Below are 22,600 nucleotides of genomic sequence, written 5' to 3'. Positions count from 1 at the left end.
CACATGCCTGCATACAAAAGTTGTTAAAATGATGCACATTATTTCTTTTTCCTAGTATTCAAGAAAAAAGCAAGTATTACTATGGCAGATGAGGAACAGGAAGCAAGTGTGCCAAGAGAATTACCTTCACCCACCAAATGCTTCTCTTTAGAAAGAGATTTATTAAGAACTTTAGCAGAAGTAAGATTCATTAATGCAGAGGTTAGTAAATTGTACAGCGATCAAAATAATTATCTCTTTCTTTCTGCCCTTGGTTTCATATATGCAATGCTAATAAGGCAGTGATATCCACTTATGCAAGCTAGCTACTGATGGCTGCTTATTTACGAGAGAAAGGGCCATAAAAATGTTGTCTAATGCAAGTGCTTATGCTGTTTATCTCTTATATGAGTAGAGCTCTGAAATCCACACACTATTTAATTGGGTTTCTTGCACTTAAACTGTCACAGGGTTTCTTCTCATCATTACTCCCACCTTCTCTGGAAACATGGAATGTCAGAATATGTATTTTGGTATGCTTAATGCAGGCTCAGCAATATTAATAATTTTTAGTGGGAATATTGGCTCCTCCACTAGTCTTCTGATGAGTATTGGTATATTGAAAGATTCTTTTTCAACTTTATGTACGCCATACCAATAGTATTATCATTGATTTGACCGTGAAAAAGAAATGCCTTTATTTATATCTTTTGTTTCATTTGTTTCAAAAGATTTATATTCCACTTAATTGTAATAAAACATCAAAGTGGTTTACAAAAAGAACAGCACAAAACAACAACAACAAAACACACCACAATGTTAAAAGCAGCTACTTAAAACATTTTAAAATAATTAAATTAATGATAAGGTAAAAACTAGATTAAAACATATGTCAACTGTCTACATGTCTGGATAGGCTTGCCAACACAAAAATGCTTTTAGCATGCACCTAGAAGAATACAATGAAGGCACCTGCATGGTGTCAATCGGCAAGGATTTCCAAAGTGTGGGTGCTACAACACTAAAAGATCCAGAGGATGGAATTTCTCTAAAAGTACAGGGTTAAAAGGATGCTACAGCTACTAAATATTGTTCTTCAGAGTTTGATAATTTACCTTGTGGGATGCCGGTGTGGGTTTATTCTCATCACATGATCGCAGGCAGGGGCGAAGAATTGTGGGAGGAAGGCACACTCCCCTCAGTTTTTTCCTCCCACATGACACAGCAGTATATTTCTCCCAGCTCTCCTCCTCAGATAAACTTTGTCTTTTTTTCCCACTGTGACGGATTATTGAAAGACGGATTGCTTGAGCTGACAAAACATGTAGAGAAACCTGCATATTAGTGTTTGGCTGGCATGCTCCCTTTCTTCCCTCTCCTGTAAGGAGAACAGCTGTAGCTCAGGGGTAAAGCATCTACTTTGCCCAGGTTCAATCCCCTGAAAACGTGGAGCATAGGTGGCAACTCCCTGGGTGCCCGAGCACCCACAAAATTCCCCATGAAGGGGCCGGGCACCCACATATTTCGGTGCCACTGCATGGCACCCACAGCCTTGAGCACCCATGGTCACAGGGCCAAGCTGGCACTCCCACCCTGGAGAGCTTCTGCTGGTCAGTGAAGACAAGACTGAGCTAGATGGACCAGACACCTTTGCCCTCCAAGCCACAGCTACTTATGTTTTAGGTAAAGGTACCCCTGACCATTAGATCCAGTCGTGACCGACTCTGGGGTTGTAGTGCTCATCTTGCTTTACTGGCCGAGGGAGCCGGCATGTGGCCAGCATGACTAAGCCACTTCTGGTGAACCAGAGCAGTGCACGGAAACACCATTTACCTCCCTGCCAGAGCGGTACCTATTTATCTACTTGTACTTTGACGTGCTTTTGAACTGCCAGGTGGGCAGGAGCAGGGACCGAGCAACAGGAGCTCACCCCATCGTGGGGATTCGAACCCCCAACCTTCTGATTGGCAAGTCCTAGGCTCTGTGGTTTAACCCACAGCGCCACCCGTGTCCCCGCTTATGTTTTAGAAGATGTATAATTTTGATGCCGCATATGCCATCAATGCCTTGTTTTCTGTTTTACCTCTTGTGCCTCCTCTTTTAGGCTACTATTCAGTTATTAAGAACGGAAGGTGTCCAGCTGAATGATCCCGCCGTTGTCCCTGTAGATACCAGTTTGCACTCTGCAGGGCATGCTATGCACAAAGCACAAACTGGGCATGAGTCAGAATGGAAGACATACAGGTGGTTTGATCTAAAGAACCTGCTTTTCTCATGCTCTCACTGCAATTTACCCTTAGAGCAGTTACACATGTATACTAATTTTTGAATTGTGAATGTGATCTTTAAGTGAATCTTAAGTGCTCATCTTTAAAATTTTTGTGTGGTTGTCTAAACTCTGAAATGCAAAATTTGAATATTGGCCTCTAATGGCATGTCTGTGTAGTCATTTTTCCACACCTGCATTTTTCACAGTAATTAATATTGGCAAGAATATACTTTGAGGGTAGCACATCTCTTAGCTTATTGTTGACACCCAAATCTGTCCAGTAAAAGTTGACTCTCCAGTAGATTTATCACAATTATATTAATAATTACATCTATTAATCCCAGGGTTGTGGGTTCGAGCCCCATGTTGGGCAAAAAAACCTCTGCATTGCAGGGCTTTGGACTGGATGACCCTCCTGGTCCCTTCCAACTCTACAATTCTATGATTCTATGAAACATAGCCATACTTGGAAATTTGCACTTCTCCATTTTTTGCGATGGATTTTTCCAGCCAAGTAATGTGTACAAAAATGCATATTGCATGCCCAGCCACAGAGTCCCCCTCCCCACAGAGCTAACTACTAACTACTAGGGTATATGAATAAATGGACACCACAACTGTCTGGGATTAAAAAATATTAGGCAATCAGGGTCAGCTGGTTTTATATGCAGTGCCAAATAAATACTTGAAACAGAGACCCTTGAAACAGATCTCTCATGTTTAATTAAAAAAAAGAGGCAAAGGCTTCAGTCCAACTTGGAAGCAAGAAGACATAAATTTGTTAAATAAGCATGACATACGATGCATGGGGCATGACAATATGAACTGCTGCTACTGGAAATGCTGCTTGAAGCTACATGGCTGCATATTTCAGCTTTCCAGAAAAGCAAGGCAGAGTGGTTCACTGATCTTTCATGTCCTGGAGGGACCCTGTCACTGTAGATAAGTTAGACAGAATCCTGCAGCTGAAAAGCAGCAGGCCCACATTAAAATAATTAGAAATCTGTACGCGGTTTAAGAAAGCATTGCACCAAAGAAGTATCTAGTGGGAAATTATTCATCCTTAATTATTTTCATCTGCATTCCCTTTGACAATGGTTGTTCCGTCGTTTTATTTCTCCTGCCAGCATACATACCTTACTGCCTCATGGTTGTACTATCAAACTGTAAAAGCTGATACTTCATTAAGCTTGGGGCTCCAAAATTTTCAGACCAAATGCACAACTCCTCCTGGTCAGAATGGTTGGTAGAAACAAATGCAAAGGGACTATGGTCAAATATCTATTTTACTGCACATTAACTTGGGCCAGTTTAGACCAGACTTTCCTAGAAGATGTAACGTTTAGGATGGGGGAATATGGTTTGATCAAGTTCTCATCTCTTCCCATTTTTGTAAAAGGCCAATGGGACTGGGCTTTGATAATCACATCCTTGCCCCAATCTTGTTTCCTGTTGAAAATCCACCAAGACTACTCTTTGCTCATTAGAGAAAACCTTTCTCACGTGGGGCAGAAGATAACTTCAGTTGTGGGTTGTGTAGATGGAGTGGACTTTTAGAAAGTTAAGGCAGCAACTGGCAATGTGGAGATCAGAATCTGGGAAAACCATAAGTTTCCACAACTCTGCCTTTTCAATCCTTGGGAAGTCAGAATACTCTTTGTATTTCTATATGAAGGTTGTGTTGGCGATTGTGCATGTATATATGAATATGTACATTTAAGAGGCATGAGTGTATTCATGACCCTGGGTTACTTTGGCCTTAGTAAAACAGAAAAGCAAAGAAAAGGTCTGAGGATTAAACTATAGATATTTTAATGGTAGCATTTGGAAATAATAGTGTTTGAGAGACTTGAGGGCTGGTACTCCTTAGTGTATGCATTTTGCTGTTTTATTTTATTCTCAGCAGGGGGAGCAATATAAAAATCCTTGCTTACTCTCAATTTCATAGCTCCTGGATTGACCGCTTGTCTCAGTATGCTATGGAAAACTTTCTACGGGCTGCCAAAATTGGAGAAGAGTTAAATGAAGCATGGATTGTACATAACACTGTAGTGTATGTCTTAAATCACAATAAACACCTTATTGCTGCAAAAAGACAAAGAGAACTTGTGGAATCCCTGCATACTCTTTTCAGTGCAGTTAGGAATATTGGACATTTTGGGTAAGTTCTAAAAGTTTGATGGGATGTTTTATGCAGAATTATTTTACTAACACCATAACTTTTATTTTTACCTTGCTGTGCCACAGCATCACTAAAATACATTGGTTTGGAAGGATTTTATTGTGGTAATTAGTAGCATGTTTCAGCTGATTTTCATACTTTATATGCTTTATCTATCCAAATCTCATCCATCTGAAATAGTTTTTATAAGTGACAGGAGAGTGGCCAATAGCAATGAAAATGTGTACATGCACCATTTCCTTAATTCTGAATAGCTTGGCATTTAGACAGATTCTGCTAGGTGCATTCAGATTTAATGCACAGGATTTATTGTTAATAGTTAACAATTAAAATCAAGCTGGTTTGAGTTTTTAAAAGTTTTTGTTGTTTTATTTTTTTAAATGAAGACAGGCTATGTGACATGGTTTGCAGGCCAGCTGAATTACAAATATAACTAGTATGTAAGCTATTATGAACAATTTACTGGTTTATAATTGTATTTCATTTTTTCCTGTTGAAAAAAACTGGATGATGTTTTGTAACCAGTTCAGACTATTAGCATCCCTGCTACATGTTAGTCAAGAGGGGGCTATGCAGTTCTGCCAGCAGGGATCACGCAAAGGTGTTGAATGTATGCTGTAGGCGTTCTACCCTGGCAGCCACCACGGTTTGCGAAATCCATTTTCCAGGCCACTGTCATCTTACAGCTTGTGGCAGCCATAGATATAGACCCCATGTAGAGGCAATGATTCTTACAACTGACACTTCCACATGGTCCCTGCTGAGTTGTGAAAGTGGTACACTCTCCCTCACATGGAGCTGCTGACAGTACAAAAAAAAGGTATTTTTTAGGAGGCAGTGCAGTTCTACATTCCAGGACTTGCACACATTTCACCCACAATATGTAGAGAGAAACAGTCTATTCCCCTTTTATTATGTCAGGACAGGAATATAGTGTCAGTGCCATTATCATACTGTACATAATCCTACACTTTTCAAGCATTGTTTGGAAAGGAGACTGGATGAGAGAGGCCCTCGGTCATACAACAACTAGCTAAAAGGAGATTGTTACAAACACTCTGTTATCACTCAGACATGGCAAGAAGTTGAATGGAGACTTGTGAGTTTTAATTCTGATCCCAAGAAGATTGGGACGTATGAGAATTTTCCCCCATTTTGGTCACTGAGCTTATATTTCTTACTTAAATGTTAGCATATTTGTATATTCTTACCATAATTTTCAGGTATGTTATATAGAGCATATGCATTTTAATCTTCGCATGCATTTTTTTTTTTTTATGTAGGTGGCAAAAAGTGCTTCCATATTCTGTTTGTAACAATATCTTTGTGGGTGGTTTTCTGTCCTTCATTTTGTTTCTTGTTCAGGAATACTACTATTTTGGTGACATTATGTAACGCTCTGGCTCGGGGCCTAATTCTTCCTTGGATCCCAAAGCCTATTTCCAAACCCGATGAAAAGAAAGTTCCGGAAGAAGGGTCCACGAAACGTAGAAAGACTGCTCCAAAAGTACCAACGTTATCTTCCGCGCCAGTGTTATCTGTGGATTCAGCTGGGATCCATGATATTAAAGCAGCCATAGAGGTGCACTTTTTTTCATCCCATTTGTCTTCTGTATGGAGGACAGGCTGTGTAGAGCTGGGCTGGCCAGCTTGTTAAGCCTGGGCGAGAAGGTGCTGTTTGTTTTGCTCCCAGTTGTCCAGGGTCTTGGGTGTAAAAGACTGTTAGAGGATATTTCTATTGGGATACTGCCAGGGAGACAAAGTCCATCATGGCCCCACGTCTCCTCCGGATGTCCATCGATCTCCCGTAGACGCGCAGTATCAGCAATTAGCGACACGAGCTCCAGAAATAGCTTGCCACATTCCAGAGCTTATGCACGCTCTTATCAGCAGATAATGCACAGCGAAAGATGCACGCAGGAGAGCATTATTTATAAGTTTATTCTGCGTTAGTCAGAACAGAGAAAAAACATGACCGCCTGCTTCAGCGTTCAGGCACCGAGAGAGAAACGAAAGCAATAGAAAACATAAACATCCTGTGAACAGGAAATGCGCAGACTCTGTGACTCACAAAGCCTGCTCCCTTTTAAGGTGGAACGGAAATATCCTAACATCTTCTTCATATTAGGAGCATGGAAAGCTGCATGAGAAAGTTAGATCATTAGTCCATCTAGTTGAGTATGACCTAAACCATGGGTGGGTAGCCTCAGGCCTGGGATCTGAATGTTGCCCCACAAGCCTCTCTGTCTGTCCTTGGGACACTCTGCACTCCTCACTGGCTCTGCTCTGTGCCCCCCATTCCTTTTTTCCCCCTTTCTGAAATGTATCCTTGAACTGGCATAATGCTTCTTGTTTAACTGCGTGGAGGATTTGTGCTTGAAACAGCAAGGGGTTGATGTGGGTCAACAAATTAAAACTGAATCCCAAAGAGACAGTGGCATTATGTGCTCCAAGTTCTTGAGTCCAGGAGGTGGGAAGACAGCTTGTTTTGCATGGAGTTGCACTCTCCTGGAAAGAGCTGGTTTGCAGCTTCGGGATCCAACACAGTCACTTGAAGCTCAGGGATCCTCGGTGGCTAAGAGTGCCTATTTGTTTGGAGCTGCCCAGAGGGGCTGGGTATAAATAATAAATTATATTATTATTATTTATTACAGTAGAACCTCGGTTTTTAAGCATCTCAGAAACCAAACACCAGAAACTCGGAAGTGAATGCTTCTGTTTTCGAACGCGCCTCGGAAGTCGAACGGCTTCCAAGGTGCATTTCTCCCTTTTCTCCATTGAAATAGCCGACTGTCCATTGTGCCTCGGTTGTCAAATGTTTCGGAAGTCAAACGGTCTTCTGGAGTGGGTTACATTTGACAACTGAGGTTCCACTGTATTTCTAGCTCCGACTGGCTTGTCCCTCTGTGCTCTGGTAACTTCCAGATTAGAATACTGCAATGTGCTCTATGTGGGCTGCCCTTGAAGATGACTTGGAAATTTCTTTTTTTAAAAAATAAATTTTTATTAAATTTTCCACCATAATAACACAAACCACAAAGCAAATTAATACAAAAAAAACAGAAAAGGAAAAAGGAAAGAAGAGAGGGGGGAAAGGGAGGGGGAAAGGGGGAGAACAATAAACAAATAGACAATAATAACCAACTTAATTCTTCACAAATCCAACTTTTTAAACATCTTGATTGACTTCCTCAAATCCCTCCCTTCTGAGTTTCCTTGTAATTTAAAAGTAACAGCTTTCCAGTATCATTATTAAACTAAAACAATTTCCAATTATAGTCATCTTATTCACTTTTCTTGACATTCTGAATCCCATTTATTTAATTATAACTTAATTTGCCCTAGGCCTATTTGTTTTTTTCATGTAATTTCTAATTTTTTATATTACAATATTTTTTCAAATAGTCCTTGAATTTCCTCCAGTCCTCTTGAAACTCCTCTTCTTTCTGGTTGCGGATTCTTCCAGTCAGGTCAGCTGGCTCTGAAAAGTCCATCATCTTCATCTGCCAATCTTCCACTGTTGGTAGTTCTTGTGTTTTGCAATTTTTAGCAAGTAATATTCGAGCGGCCGTTGTGGCATACAAAAAATAATTTAACATCTTTATTGGGCAATTCTAAACCTGTTATTCCAAGGAGAAAGGCCTCTGGTTTCTTAATAAATGTATATTTCAACATTTTTTTCAGTTCATTATAAATCTCTTCCCAGAGGTCTTTCAACTTGGGACAAGTCCACCACATATGGAAAAAAGTACCTTCTTTTTATTTACATTTCCAACAAAGATTATCACTTTTGTGATAAATCTTTTCTAATTTTACAGGGGTCAAGTACCATCTATACATCATCTTCATAATGTTTTCCTTTAACATCGTACATGCAGTGAACTTAACCCCTTTCCTCCATAGCCTCTCCCAGTCCTCCATCATTATATTATGTCCCACATCCCTTGTCCAATCAATCATAACCGATTTAACTTGTTCATCCTTTGTATGCCACTTTGTATGACTTGGAAATTTCAGCTTGTCCAAGATTGCTTGCTGGCGTTGCCTCTAGAACTCACATGAATGCTTATTCTACAACAGCTTTTTGTTGGCTGCCAGTTTGTTTCTGGGTGCAATTCAAGGTGCTAACACTAGGGTTTAAAGAATAATGGTGAGCTAGACCAGTGTTTCCCAACCGGTGTTCCGCGGCACACTAGTGTGCCGTGAGACACCGGCTGGTGTGCCGTGGGAGGGAGGCGGGCGAGTCGGGCGGCGAGAGGCGGCGGCGGCGAGGATCCGTGTCGAGCCGGGGGCGGCTCCGCGGTGGTGGTGCCGAGCGGCGGGGCAGCGCGCGCGACAGCGGAGGAGGAGGAGGCCGGCATGTCCGGGCAGCAGCAGCAACAGCAGCAGCAGCAACTCCCGGCGACGGCTCCTCCTCCGCCCGCTATCGCCGCCACCACCACAACAGCCGCCGCCGCCTCAGCTGCCGCCGTCCCTCAGTCCCTCGCTCTGCTGCGTCCTCCCACCCCGGCAAGGGGAAGGGAAAAAACGTTCACTTTTGTGCGTCCCTCCCGGCGTGACGCTGCGCGCTGACGTCACGGGGCGGGGCTTTAATGGTGGTGTGCCGCGAGATTTTTTTCCGGTAAACAGGTGTGCCGTTGCCCAAAAACGTTTGGGAAACACTGAGCTAGACAATGTCAGGAGCCCTTGAAAGAAGTACAGCTACTACTGTCTGCTCTGTCCCTTCATAGCAACAAGGCAGAGGGGAAGGAGGAGAGGGAAAGAGGCCCAATTTTCAGTTGTCTGCTTGCTGCTACTGCTGCTACCATTCCACCACCAAGGGGAGGGGAGAGAAATGGAGGGTGTGTTCTGGGGCTTGGTAGATTTGGAGAATGAGTAAAGTGTTGGCGATTTGTGGTGGGAACACCTGAAATTGGTCTGGGAATTTTGGGGAGGTTTCCTGATTTATCCTTCCCACTTCCCTCCCCCAAGAAACCCCCCAAGTCATTCCAAGGTGCTCCTTGAAAGTTCTGCCATCTCTAATAAGAAAATATTATCTGGTATCTGAAGAAGTGTGCATGCACACGAAAGCTCATACCAAGAACTAACTTAGTTGGTCTTTAAGGTGCTACTGGAAGGGATTTTTTTATTTAGAATATTTCTTAATTGTGTGCCTGCGTTAACTTTTTCTTCTTTCACATTTGCAAAATATTCTTCTTTAGGTTTGTGAATTTGCTATGCATTTGCCAAATGGGAGCGTACCTGATGAGCCGGTGCCTGCTGCTATGCGTCAGCAGGTCATTGCTACTTGGGTGAAAGCCAAACAGCTAGTTCAGCATCAGATTGGGAAGTGGCTTGGAGTCGATGACGAGGTAGCAAGCCTAATTGTTTGAAAAAATAAAGGCCACTGTTGGGCACTTCTTTATAAATACTTTGTTTCAGGGACGGAATACAGCGGTACCTTGGGTTACAGACGCTTCAGGTTACAGACTCCGCTAACCCAGAAATAGTACCTCGGGTTAAGAGCTTTGCTTCAGGATGAGAACAGAAATCGTGCGGCAGCAGAGGGAGGCCCCGTTAGCTAAAGTGGTACCTCAGGTTAAGAACAGTTTCAGGTTAAGAATGGACCTGGAGAACGAATTAAGTTCTTAACCTGAGGTACCACTGTAGAGTCATTACTGCAAAGAGAGCTCATTCCCTCCTTTCCCGTTCTCATGCAGGAAAGCAGGCAGTTAACCAGAAAGACTTCTGCTTGTGGAAGTCAGGGCGCCCTGTTTTTGCAGGTCTGCCCCCTTCTGCGGCAATCCTCCAAACTGCATCCCATTCTGTCCCAGCAAATCCTCGACTTTCAGCAGCAGCTTGTCAGGAGGGGCAGGCAACTTAAGTGGATTGAGGGAACAAATCAGGTGCCCTCACCTGCCCAAGCAGCAGTTCTTTACATTAAAGCAAAACCACCATTAGATACAACCCAAAGTCATTATAGAGTTATCCATGTGGATTAGTAAGTAGCATAAAGTATCGGTCCTTAACTATTCAATAATATGCCTTGTTATCTGTAAACACCCTGAATATTGATGTCTCTTTCTATTCAGGGTAATGAAGAGGGGTTCAATCCCATGGCAAAAGTTTTTATTGGTTTGGAAATGTACTCATGCAATGGTTTGGGTCTCATGGAGTTTTCGCTTCCAAACCTCTCTCATGTACGTATGTTGTTCTTTTGACTGTATGTGTGTAATTACAGCTAGAAGCTTGCTTTAAGTGAGACAAACAATGGCAAGCTGAGCCAAACCAAACCATGGTTTAGCTCACTCACATGAGCACAGCTGCAAACGCCATTTCTTCTCCGGGAGCTCACGTAATTGTGTGTTCCTGCCAAGTCACCTTTCGGCTTACATGCAAGCCAACTCAACCTATAAATGTCCTGGACTAGCTCTGGCCAGGGCTGCTACCCCTTTGCTAATGTTCTCATTAAGAGGAGATTCAATTATTCTCTTTCTTCTGCCCAAGTGATCCAAAGTGTATGATTCTATCTGCATTCTGAGCCTCTTGAGAAACACTATGAAGGCTTTGTACTCTAAAAAAAACAGGCACTGAGAACATGGTTGCCTTTAGGATTTCAATTCCAATGCAAAGGAGATAGGTTTCTTTGAATTCTTCAAAGAGTTTTCCTTAATTTTATTTGCTCATGTATTATATCCCACTTCTACATGGCACTCTCGGTAGTTTGCCATCTCTGTTTCTAAATAGATCCATACTTGCGCAGCACTGCAGCATCAGGTACTCCCAGACCATTCTGTACAACAGTGTGCAACATCTCATTCTGTGAAATATCTTAGACGGAAAATATTAGATGCTGGCATTGCGGACACAGGAAAATATTATTATCTGACTATCATTTGCAGTTGGTGAAAATGGCATTGGAGTGCAGTTGGTCAGACTCACTCGTGGAACTTCAGACAATGACCAGACTTGCACATTTTGCACACACCATCCATGATCATGAAATGGTTATGACTTGCTCTCAGAAGGCTTTGGAATTAGATGATAAAGCAGCATACAACACGGATGCAAAGAAAAAGGCAATGTAAGTAGATGCATGACTTACAAATCTCAACTTCTAAGAAACATTGGGTGGTATTCAGCTACGTTTTATCCAGAGTAAACCTGATAAAATTAATGGACCTAATTTCATCATGTTCATTAATTTCAGTGGATCCATTCTGAGTAAAACTTAATTGAATACCACCCCATTAATTATATTTAAATATGGGGTGGAATTCAACATTGTATTGTTACAAATTTTCCACCTGTGCATGTTTATTAGCTTACCAGGCAGAGTGATCTCCCCATCTCTCCCCCTATGCCCTGTTCTGGGGGTTCTCCCAATCCTAAGCCCCATCGTGCAGGGTTTTCCCTGGTGCAGAAGCTGGTGCAGATGTAACAGAGCTGATCTCTTAACAGCAGTTAAAATATTTGGAACAGCACAGACCCTTCCAAGAGGAATTTCTCCATTCCATCTTTGCCTCAGTTAAGTAATATTTTGATACCATTAACTGTTGGTTAAAGCTACAAGGTTCCAAGTTCTCTTAACTAGGCTTTGAAGTTGGTATAAGATGCTTGTTATATTTAATCACATTGTTTGTGGTGGGATGACTGCAGTTACTCTGGGGAAGAGGCCATGCAATCCTGCGTCCCATTACCTCTGTTGAGATATTTCCCGTTACATCTGTATGGGCCCTTGGGTGGTCATTCTCTTGCTCTTCAGTCTCTGCAATATTGACTGTTGAATAGTGGTTTTGTGGATGAATCTATTTTATCCGCATCTTTCTCTTGAACTACACAGCTGTATATGAAATATTTTGTTCTCAAACATTCCTTAGTTTGTGAAATACTCTGTCGGGTTTTCCATTCCATTCCCATATCTAATGAATGGAAATAGCATCCCATCTTTTATCAGTGTCCTTTAGCCAACTTTAACCCGAGAGTTTTCATGCTGTTGATAAATACAGTTCATTATGAATATTAGAGCTGAAAGATAAATACGGCATAGCAGGGGCTGGGAAAATGCTTTTATATTTTCCTTCTGAATGTGTACAATGGAACTCTGCTGACCTCTAATGGATATAATAATTATTGCATTATACTATTTGCCCTAGGTTGTATCTGTCTATGTTCAGGATAGTCACAAGGGTAAAAGTAAATAGGGCCAAACTAAACATGGTATACAGTTGCATGTAACATTGACCCTTTTTTAAATAAATAAATAAAGAGAGAGAATCAACCACAGGAGGACGAAGTCTTAAGCAGAAAACCAGGAGGTAGAGAAGAAGTGCTTCTTCTTTCTCCTTGGCCCATTTTTATGCTGAATCCTCCCAGTTTCCAATATCCGCAATTTGTACACAAATAATTTGTATATCCCAGCTGTCCAGATTATTTCTTGTAAATGATTTTTAGCATTTCAGCTTGATATGAGAAGCCTTCCCAAACTCCTATTCATTTTCATTCAGGTTTTAACGGCATAGGTTGTTTTGAACTGTATATTATCCATATGCCTTTTGCATGTCCTCTAGACCGTTTCAGTTTATCAGATTTGTTGTGGTATTTCTTTCTCTCAAAAATGATACCCAAGGTGGTTTTTGAGATAATATCATGTAAAATTATATTGTAACATTATATAGTAATGATACTATAAAAATACTGAAGAAGAGCTGAAACGGCCTCAGAACTGTGTGGAGGCATAACATTTTGCGTGGAGACTTTGATTTTAAAGGTGCAATCCCCCTCTTCGCAATGGAATTCCTTTAAATAAATCCGGCTCCGAACGCCATTGCTGTAGCAAGAGCCAGTCTCTCAAGTTGTAGAGTACATCCTGGAAACGAAAACATTCATACCAGGACAAAGAGGCTGCCGAACCTAAATCGGCTGGCACTTCAGGCTGGTACTATGGGCTTTTGCAGATGGTGCACAGAATGGCCGTGTGCTGTTTCTGCCAAGGAAACGACCACGGACATTTATGCAAATGGACAGGAAATTTCCCTGTGAACTCAGATGCTTCAGATTTTGCCACAAGCAGAATACGATTGGCCAGATCACTGGTCATCCTGGATAAAATGAATACATTGGATTTGTATCAGGTTTCAGAACAGTTCGTGAATGAAAGGATAAGCTTTGTTAGCAAAATCTCTTGAGCTATTCAGACATGACATCAGAATAAGGATCATTCAGATATTGCTAAACTAACAAGTTACTGACACTGTGCAGCAGCCAAGGCATGCCTTTCTTCTCTCTCTCCTATGCAGAATGCCCCCCTAGCCTACTACCCGGGGCACGTCCCCCCTCTCACCCACCTTAATCCATGCCTCAGAACTGAAACTCCCCATCAGCGCTTTTCACCTGTAGTCTTTTATCTCTCTTTTCACAAAAAGAAGTAGATAAGGCAAACAAGGTAGAATTATTAATAATAATAATAATAATAATAATAATAATAATAATAATAATAAATTGTCCAGTAGCACTAAGTTTGTTCTGGGTATAGGCTTTCGTGTGCATGCATACTTCTTCAGACACAAAAGCTTATACCCAGAACAAACTTAGTTGGTCTCTAAGGTGCTACTGGACAAAAAAAAAAAAATATTTTTATTTACCATATTTTTCGCTCTATAAGATGCACTTTTCCCCTCCTAAAAAGTCAGGGGAAATGTGTGTGCGTCTTATGGAGCGAATGCAGGCGGGAGGCTCTGCTCAGTGCTCCCTTAAAAGAGCCGCGTGGAGCTCAGGAGAGGCTGCGCACAGCTATCCCATATCACTGCACAGCGATCCCACTTGCTGTCCTGGCTTCTGGGATTCAGAATATTTTGTTTTTTGTTTTCCTCTCCCAAAAACTAGGTGCGTCTTATGGTCTGGTGCATCTTTAGAGCGAAAAATACGGTATTTCGATTGTGTCAGACCAACACAGCTATCTACCTGAAGGTAGAATGAGTTCCAGGTTTTTATTTACTTAGGTGGTATATGAGGTGGCTGTTGGTTTTTTTCTTCTTCCAATTTTAGCTTTCTGTTTAGCTTTTCTGTGTTGGAACAATATCTAGTGTTTATACAATTGAAGTGTGAACTTGTATCAAGTTCAGACAATCTGATTCTCAGAGTGTTCCACAGGTAAATGCTGCCCACCAAGGGACACGAACATCCATGTGCTGACAGATGGTTTTAAAGCCTAGTTTTTGACCTATATTGTACGGTAATGTTAACTCCAGTTGGCAATGGCTTGTTTTTTACAGGAGCGATTATGCGGAGAGACAGGGAATGCTAAGCATTGCTGCTTGTACACAAGGGAAGAGTATGATGGAAAATTTGGCTGGGAAGAAACATATGCGTTTGGCTGCATCAAAACTCTTTGTTGAAAGTGCAAGGTATGTTGCATGTTTTGGATCATATTAAGTTTACTTTCCTTTAAAATAACAAATGTATATACCCCATACATATGCAAAACCCATGCAATGAAGAGTATTGACAAAATCAGAATTTTTACCCACGCAGAACATTCATATTCTCTTTATAGCATAGAGTTATAGAATTGTAGATTTGAAAGGGACCGTGAAGGTTATCTAGTGCAGGAATCTTTTGCCCAACATGGGGCTTGAAACCCTGAGATTAAGAATCTCATGCTCTGCCGACTGAGCTATCTTAGCATGCTATTGATTTCTTCAAACATCATGGTACCCACCGATGGCTTACTGGGTCTAGAGTGACCGACAGGAAATACACATGTATAAGGCCCCAAGACCCTTCACTTTCATTTGTTCAAAAAAGTAAAACAGTGAAATATGGAGCCACTGTTCTAAGGCTGCAGATGCAGAAGCGCTAAGGATGCTGCATCACTGTTGCTAAGCAACCAGGGACAGGAATGTTGACCACCCGCACCTGGGACTTAGAAAGGGGCCGGGTCTCCCAGAGATTTAGCAGACATTTTTTTAAAGTTATCAGCAGTATGGCTTATGCATTATAGAAACATTTTAGCGGAGGCTTGAAGTTACTAATTATTGTGCCACATGTTTTTTCAGTTCTTTTGACGAGTTGCTGCATGGGCAATAGATATATTTGCACTTTCCATTTTTGTGGGGGGAGGGAAAGCAGTCATGGCTTCTCCCGCTTGTTTGCTCTCCAGGCATGGCATCAAACCATCTCACATTGCAACTTCCTGTGAAATTATTATATACTCTGATGTATTTAAATTGGCATCTCATAATGGGAAATGTGTTCAGGATAGATATGAAAGTAGCTTGAAGCTAGTTAAGGGTTAAATAGCCCCATTATTTGGATTTCAATCTTAATGGAGCATTAGAAAAAATGTCATTTATGGAAATAACATCACCTTTATAGATACATGGCTCTAATCTGTACCTCTGAGGTTAAAAATGCTATGGACAGATGGCCTGAATATCTGCAGATAAAAATTTATGTAAGGAAGTATCAGTGCAACATTTCCATTTTGATGAACAGACTGCATTTGGAAAAACAAAATACCAATTGGTGATAAGAAACATCTATAAAGTACTGTTAGGTTCTGTTAAGCAACACACCTCTGTTTAAAATTTAATTATAAACTGGATGCAATATTTAGGTCATCTAGTAAGTTCTGACATTTGGGGAAACATCTGGATATGTTGCATTATTTTTTCACCTTGTGCTAACCTGAGGGAAAACTGCTATGAAGTGATGACCAGATGGTATATAATTCCTCAAAAATTATAATTATGGGCATGGAGGATCCTCTCTACTGCAAATGTAACTGTGGTTATTTTTTTAAAAAGTGTGGCAATGGGAAATTATTTTCAACAAAACCACAGGAATCTGTTAAATAGCTTGGAGTTCCATTCACAATTACACCATTTTTTTCTTTACAATGTGCAAAGATATACTATACATATATTTTTGAGTGGGAACAGATGCACATTTTCCATAGACTTTTTTCATTTACAGAAAACATACCCCTCTTGCTATGGAGTGAATCCTATAATACATTTAGGAAATGTGATATGTAATCCTTACAAAAGGATACTGGGCTTGCTGCACTGTAATTGAATCAAATGTTTACTACATTTTGCAGCAGCCACCTGACTGTATTGTGTTTTCCACCTTCCTAGGTATGCAGGAGAAGCTGGGGATCTTGCTCTTGCCATGATAGCAGCTAGACACTTCTGGAATGGCTGCTTACCCTTCATTGGTTCCTCAGCAGATAGACAGCAGCTCAAGAAGCCCACTGAAATCATTATCAAGAGCATCAATAAAGCATCAGAAGCCAAAAATAAGCAGGTAATAAATAGTAGTACCTTCTATATCTAATACCTGTTTTGCCTTCAGACAATTCAAAACGGAACGAGCAACTTAAAACTAAATCAGGGCTAGTTCACTCATATTGTTATGTGACATTTGCCAAGAGGGCCTGAATTTGCTTGTTGGGTCTTTAGAATAACTAACTAATCAACAGCCCTTCACTTCCCCATTCTCTTGGCTTCTTAGCCCACGAACCGCCCAATCTCTCTTACATGTCCACAGTCTACTGCCATTGAAGGCACACCTTATTCGAGCTGTTTTGCCAGCCAAATAGACCTTCCTTCAGAGAAGTTTGCTTTGTCAAAACTGTATTAAAATGTTTGTGAATACTCCCCCCACCCCTACTCCATTATTTAGGAAATGGAGCATATGTTACACTTGCATCAGTGGCCTACAACAGACTTTCAAAGCAGTAGCTTCTCCGATGGGCATTCGGGTAAGTTCTCGTCCTTTGATCATGAAGTTTGCTTGGTTTTTGTGAGGTGGCTGTATTGGCTTTGCAATATCTAAAATATTGCTTTTAATCTGTTTCAAAGGTGCTGATGAGGATTTGACCTTAAGGACATTCTTATATATATTACTGTTCCAAGTACATGCTGATAAACATGACTGGGAGGCAGGCCTCAAAGTCTTAGATGAAGCTAATCAGATGCTCCCTCGAACTAAGCACAGACTGTAAGCTGTTTGGATTGTTCTTAGGATGTGTTGGGGGTTGCTGGTGCTTGCTGTTGTTTTACAATCTAGAAATAGAGCTGATCCAAAAGATGGAGAGGGAGTGTGGAACTCTAGGAGGAAGTGTGGAAGAGGGGTAGAACCTTAATGGGAGAAGGAGAGTAGGTTGAAAGTGAAGCACACCCAAAATAGTTCTGCAGAGGATCTGCTGGTGTGTGTTGCACCTTGCTAACCACTGAACCACCCCACCGCCCTTCCTCTGGTAAGCAACAGTGGCACGCATTCCAGGAGGCTAATGTTGTGCTCTGCTCTACTCAGTGAATCGCCTCTGGTAGTATTTGCATAGTACAGGATGCTCTCAGGGCCCCCTCCCTTCCAAACTTTAAAGGTGAAGCTGCACTGATTGGCTGAGCACCCACTGCCAGTGCAGCTGCCCCACATTTTCTGCTTTTTCTCTCGTGCTTCTGAGATGACAACAGGTGGAAGTTGAACTTCCCTAGCAGTTGAAGGCAAAAATCACTGTTCAGATTTGAAGAAGCTACTGGGGTTCTGTTGTATACTGAGAAACCTCTTTTGGCATTAAGCAGTGTGTAAACTAATTAATAATGGTGATGATTAGAATTAAGTGTTCATTATCAAGTCTCAAGAAGTAAGGAGGAATTAAAAGTGCTATATTGGACAGTCATCAGCTCAAGCATTTCAGCTTGCTGGACTGAACGATTCCCACCCCCTCTCCTCCCCCCATGCACCATTTTCGCGGTTCCCCAAACACTCCCCTTCTGAGCCAGTTTAGAGAGGAGAGGAGAAGAAAGAAGCCCCATTGCATGAGTGGAGGTCCGTGTGCAAAGCTTCCACTGCTGAGACTCATTAGGTGGATCCCTCCCTATGTTAGAATATTGTCTCAAGCCTCATACATATTTATCCCGTATGCATTTTTCAGACTGAACTCTGGGCTAAGATTAATTGCTGTAGATTGGTGGAGACAGAAGGACTTATCACACATATATGTTGACTTCTGATTCCAAAATGCATCATAAAAGCCTTAAGATATCACTTAAAAACAACTTATATCAAATCAGTGATGAGCATTGATTTTGTCAAATTATTTTTCCTAGCCCAATATTTAAACAGATGGTAATGGTGAAGTCAAGACTTGGGCGTAACTATATAATGGAAATTCAGAAATTCAGAGATGAAAGTGAAGAGTACATGTCAGATATGTGGCATCGTCTGGCATCTGTGTCGTCAGATCTTGTGGGACAGTTGTCTTGCTACCAAAATGCAATTGAAGTTTTACAGGTCTGTATCTGCTTTCTTCTAAAATGTACTTTTAAAATATTACTAGTATGTGTTTCTAAATTGTGAAGATTGTAACAGCAGTATGGCAGGCAAAAATCAAACAGGTTAAGCCATTTCTAGTATGGAAATACAATTACAGGGAAAGTTTCTGCTGTTCACATTCCGTCAGCCATTTTATGTGTGTGGCCAATTTATTTTGGGGCTATCCACTCCAAATGCAAAAGAGGACATAAATTTGTATATAACACCAGTTTATGCAAATCTGTGTCCTCTTTTGTGAGTAGGTCATGGGGCCAATCTTTTGGGCCCAGAAAATCCTATTGGCACTCATATATATCTGTGGTATGTTGCTTGAGACACTATGCATAAAAGTTTATTGTAGTACAGTGGTACCCCGCAAGACGAACGCCTCGCAAGATGGAAAACCCGCTAAACGAAAGGGTTTTCCGTTTTGGAGGCGCTTCGCAAAACGAATTTCCCTATGGGCTTGCTTCGCAAGACGACAGCCCATAGGGAAATCTCAGGGACAGCGGGGAAGCACAGCGCGTCTTCCCCACTGTCCTCGGACCTCCTCCGAAGCCTGGCGGCGGGGCGGGGACACCTCCTCCCACCGCCGCCGGGCTTCGGAAGGCTCCTCCGAAGCCGGGCGGCGGGGCGGGAACACCTTCTGAAGGCGGGCGGGGGGCGAAAGTCTTTGCTCCCCCCTGCCTGCCTGTCCCGGAGGGCTTTTGAAGGCAGGCAGGGGGGAGCAAAGACTTTCGCCCCCCGCCCGCCTTCAGAAGAGGTCCAGGACCTCTTCTGAAGGCTGGCGGGGGGCAAAAGTCTTTGTCCCCCCTGCCTGCCTTCCCAGGGGCTTTTAAATCGCCCCGGACAGCGGAGAAGTCCTCCGCTGTCCCGGGGCGATTTTAAAATGCCGCCCGCCAGCATTTTAAGATCGCCCGGACAGCGGAGAAGTCCTCCGCTGTCCCGGGGTTTTTTAAAATGCTGGGGGTGGGAAGAAAAGCCCTTGTCCCCCCCCCCCAGCCTTCAGAAGAGGTCCGGGGACAGACTGTCCCCGGACCTGGTCTGAAGGCGGTTTCCCTAGGAACGCATTAATTGATTTTCAATGCGTTCCTATGGGAAACCGTGCATCGCAAGACGAAAAACTCGCAAGACAAAGAGACTTGCAGAACGAATTAATTTCGTCTTGCGAGGCACCACTGTATTCTTGTTGTCCTTATGCATTCTTTTCATAATGCAATTTCTGTTGTTCTGATTTGTTTTCTGACCACTTTTTTCACTGATGATGAGTCATCAGTAGATGTTTAAAATATTGCTTTGCTAGTATGTTTTCAAATAATGCTGTTGGTTAACTTGAGATGTTTGGATTCCTAACAGCTGTGGACATACAAGTTCCCTAGTTTGCCTGAGATCAATGCATTCCTGGTTGCATATTTAAACTTATTCTTTTGGTCTGAAAGGAAATAAAACATATTTTTCAAGAACAACTGCTCTCTTTCCAACTGAACTCCCCTTGAGCAAATCTCTATTTTGCTGGCTGGCAATAATGTATTTACTACTGCACAGGTTGCAAAATATGTCTGGGCTGCAAATAAGTTGTGAGCTAGGCACCAAGACAAAGTATCAGGAGATGTGGAGTGCTTAACCTAGGCAAGAGTGATTTTTACATTTTTATATGTTTGCTTTGCTGATATTGTTCAGTTTTAAATCAATTATTTGTATTCTCACATTGTGACCAATTGTGATGGCTTAATAGCTTTTAGCAATAAAGATTCATTCATTCATTATCAAGAACAACTAGGTTAAGAATGCATTCCCTGTTTTTATACAGAAAAAAGAATATTCATTAAAGAAAGTTGATAATCTAATAGCATTTGCAGAATGGCTGTACTCCAATCAGTTTCCTCTTAGTGAGGCTATTAAACACCTGGACTGGGCAGTATATATATTATTGTACCTGAAACCTCTCCGAAAAAGCCCTGAAGAAGAAGGTATGTCTTTAAATAAATCTAAAATAATAAGTTATTTCAGAGTTTGCCTTTCCAGTGTATTCTGATATTTTAGTAACCTGTAGAACTTTCTCTTTGACCCTGAGGACATATTTTAGTTTAGGCTTCTGAACAGTACTTTTTATATTAAATTTATAGGTTTTAGCTTGCATGACTTCTTTTAAAATGAAGATAAATACAAACACTCTACCATGAATATCCTGTGTAGTTTACTGCAGACAGATCTAGAGAACTGCTTCATTTTTTATTTTAAAGTAATGGCGAATGAGATGTGTTTCTTCATTCTAGCGTCACTAGAAGTTAAAAAAACCTACCTAGGTGAACATAATCCATGTTAAAATTGTGGCTAAATACAAACTTAACGCTTCCACCCCAAGCCAGCTCCTCCCCATGCCCCCATTTTGCTTAATATCCTGATCATGAGTTCTGAAGCTTGTTCACAAGTTTGTGACACTTTGGTTGCCTGGTAAAAGTATTGACCTAGTGTGGATTTTGGATTTTGTTCGTATGAAAGAATGTGGTTACGTTTGCTTTATTGTTATTTCTGACCACAGATTGTAATGATCATATTGCCATTGAGGATTTAAGAAGTATAAGGCAGATAGAAGCTTTGTTTAGAGCTCACACGGTAATGGCAGTCATTTCCGGACATAGTTCGCCTTTTCACGAGCAGCACTGTTTGATGGCATATGCTTTTGTGATGCGCATTTGGCAGGTAAGAAAATAATAAAAAGTATGGTGTGTTGATGTACTGTGTCAATATGCCAGCTTATCTATAAACTGTTGGCTGGCATTCCCCTCAATCACATAGATTGTATGAAAAGTAAGATTATTACAACAACTTTTTACTTTATTTTTCTATCCTTATTCTGTATAATTCTCAAAGTATGCTCATCCATATACAGTGGTACCTTGGATCTCAAACACCTTGGTACTCAAACACCTTGGTTCTCAGACGCCGAAAACCTAGAAGTAAGTGTTCCGGTTTTCGAACACTTTTCAGAAGCGGAATGTCCAATGCAGCTGTCAGCTATTGTTTCCAGGACACCTGCACCAATCAGAAGCTGTGCCTTGGTTTTCGAACATTTCGGAAGTCAAAATGACTTCTTGAATGGATTGAGTTTGAGAACCAAGGTACCACTGCATGTGTAAATCATGGTGCTTTGATGTTGTATTTTTCTTTCAAGAATGTAATGAAAAGTTTATTTGCAAAAAAGAAGTAAGATTATTACAATATAGGTTTTGATGAAAGTATATTGTATGTTTCCCATGCTCTCCTCTCTGCAGTATATCCCCCTCGTTCTCCATCCCTCATGGTTCAGTAGGTTGCTTCAGATATAGGGTGAGGGTTGAGTAAGACAAGAAACTCTTCTATGCATTTCTGTAAGTTAACCAGTTTTAGGATCAAGGCTATTAACTCGCATCTGTGTAGGTTTGCTCTTTATAAAAGTAAAGGAGATCACTACCATCCGTAAACCTCTAAAACCTACCCAGTTGTCTTAATTATTTCATTTTCTGCATTTGGCTGCAAATAACTCAGCCTTTTGTAGGTTTCCTTCCCCGACTAAAAACAAATGCAATTGTTTTTGCTCAGGTGTCACTGGCAGCAGCGGGAACCTTTTTAAAGACAATGGGCAAAGTTTCACCAACTCAGCAAACGAGTCCCAAATCGAAAGGCAAAAAAGATGCAAAACAAAACAAAGATGCAAAACAAGTAAGACACTCTTCTATATAAAAAAACATACTTTCCCGCCCAAAGAAAATGGTTTACTTCTGAACAGTTATCCCTGTAATTAATTATTAAGTAAGAATTCTGTAAATCTCCTTTTCTTTAACTTCCTATGCATCCCAATCCAGTGAAACAGATTGCATGCCCAGGCA

At 41.4% G+C, this 22,600-nt stretch overlaps 1 protein-coding gene across 3 annotated transcripts in view; it reads left to right on the top strand.

Moving 5' to 3' along the window:
- The window catches only part of CFAP46 (cilia and flagella associated protein 46), a 90,869-nt gene that overhangs the window by 23,579 nt on the left and 44,690 nt on the right, over positions 1-22,600 (top strand). For all 3 annotated transcript variants that reach the window (XM_082225334.1, XM_082225335.1, XM_082225333.1), the window contains 15 exons: positions 56-201; positions 2,084-2,223; positions 4,197-4,409; positions 5,796-6,012; positions 9,632-9,781; positions 10,502-10,609; positions 11,312-11,493; positions 14,684-14,815; positions 16,550-16,718; positions 17,097-17,175; positions 17,276-17,414; positions 18,527-18,710; positions 20,542-20,701; positions 21,274-21,434; positions 22,314-22,433. In XM_082225334.1, coding sequence (XP_082081460.1) covers positions 56-201; positions 2,084-2,223; positions 4,197-4,409; positions 5,796-6,012; positions 9,632-9,781; positions 10,502-10,609; positions 11,312-11,493; positions 14,684-14,815; positions 16,550-16,718; positions 17,097-17,175; positions 17,276-17,414; positions 18,527-18,710; positions 20,542-20,701; positions 21,274-21,434; positions 22,314-22,433 — 2,300 coding nt within the window. The remainder of the gene's footprint in view (positions 1-55; positions 202-2,083; positions 2,224-4,196; positions 4,410-5,795; positions 6,013-9,631; positions 9,782-10,501; positions 10,610-11,311; positions 11,494-14,683; positions 14,816-16,549; positions 16,719-17,096; positions 17,176-17,275; positions 17,415-18,526; positions 18,711-20,541; positions 20,702-21,273; positions 21,435-22,313; positions 22,434-22,600) is intronic.

This window comes from Podarcis vaucheri, assembly GCF_965113315.1.
Source record: "Podarcis vaucheri genome assembly, chromosome: 5".
Lineage (NCBI taxonomy): Eukaryota > Metazoa > Chordata > Lepidosauria > Squamata > Lacertidae > Podarcis > Podarcis vaucheri.
This window is presented reverse-complemented; position numbering and strand designations above follow the sequence as displayed.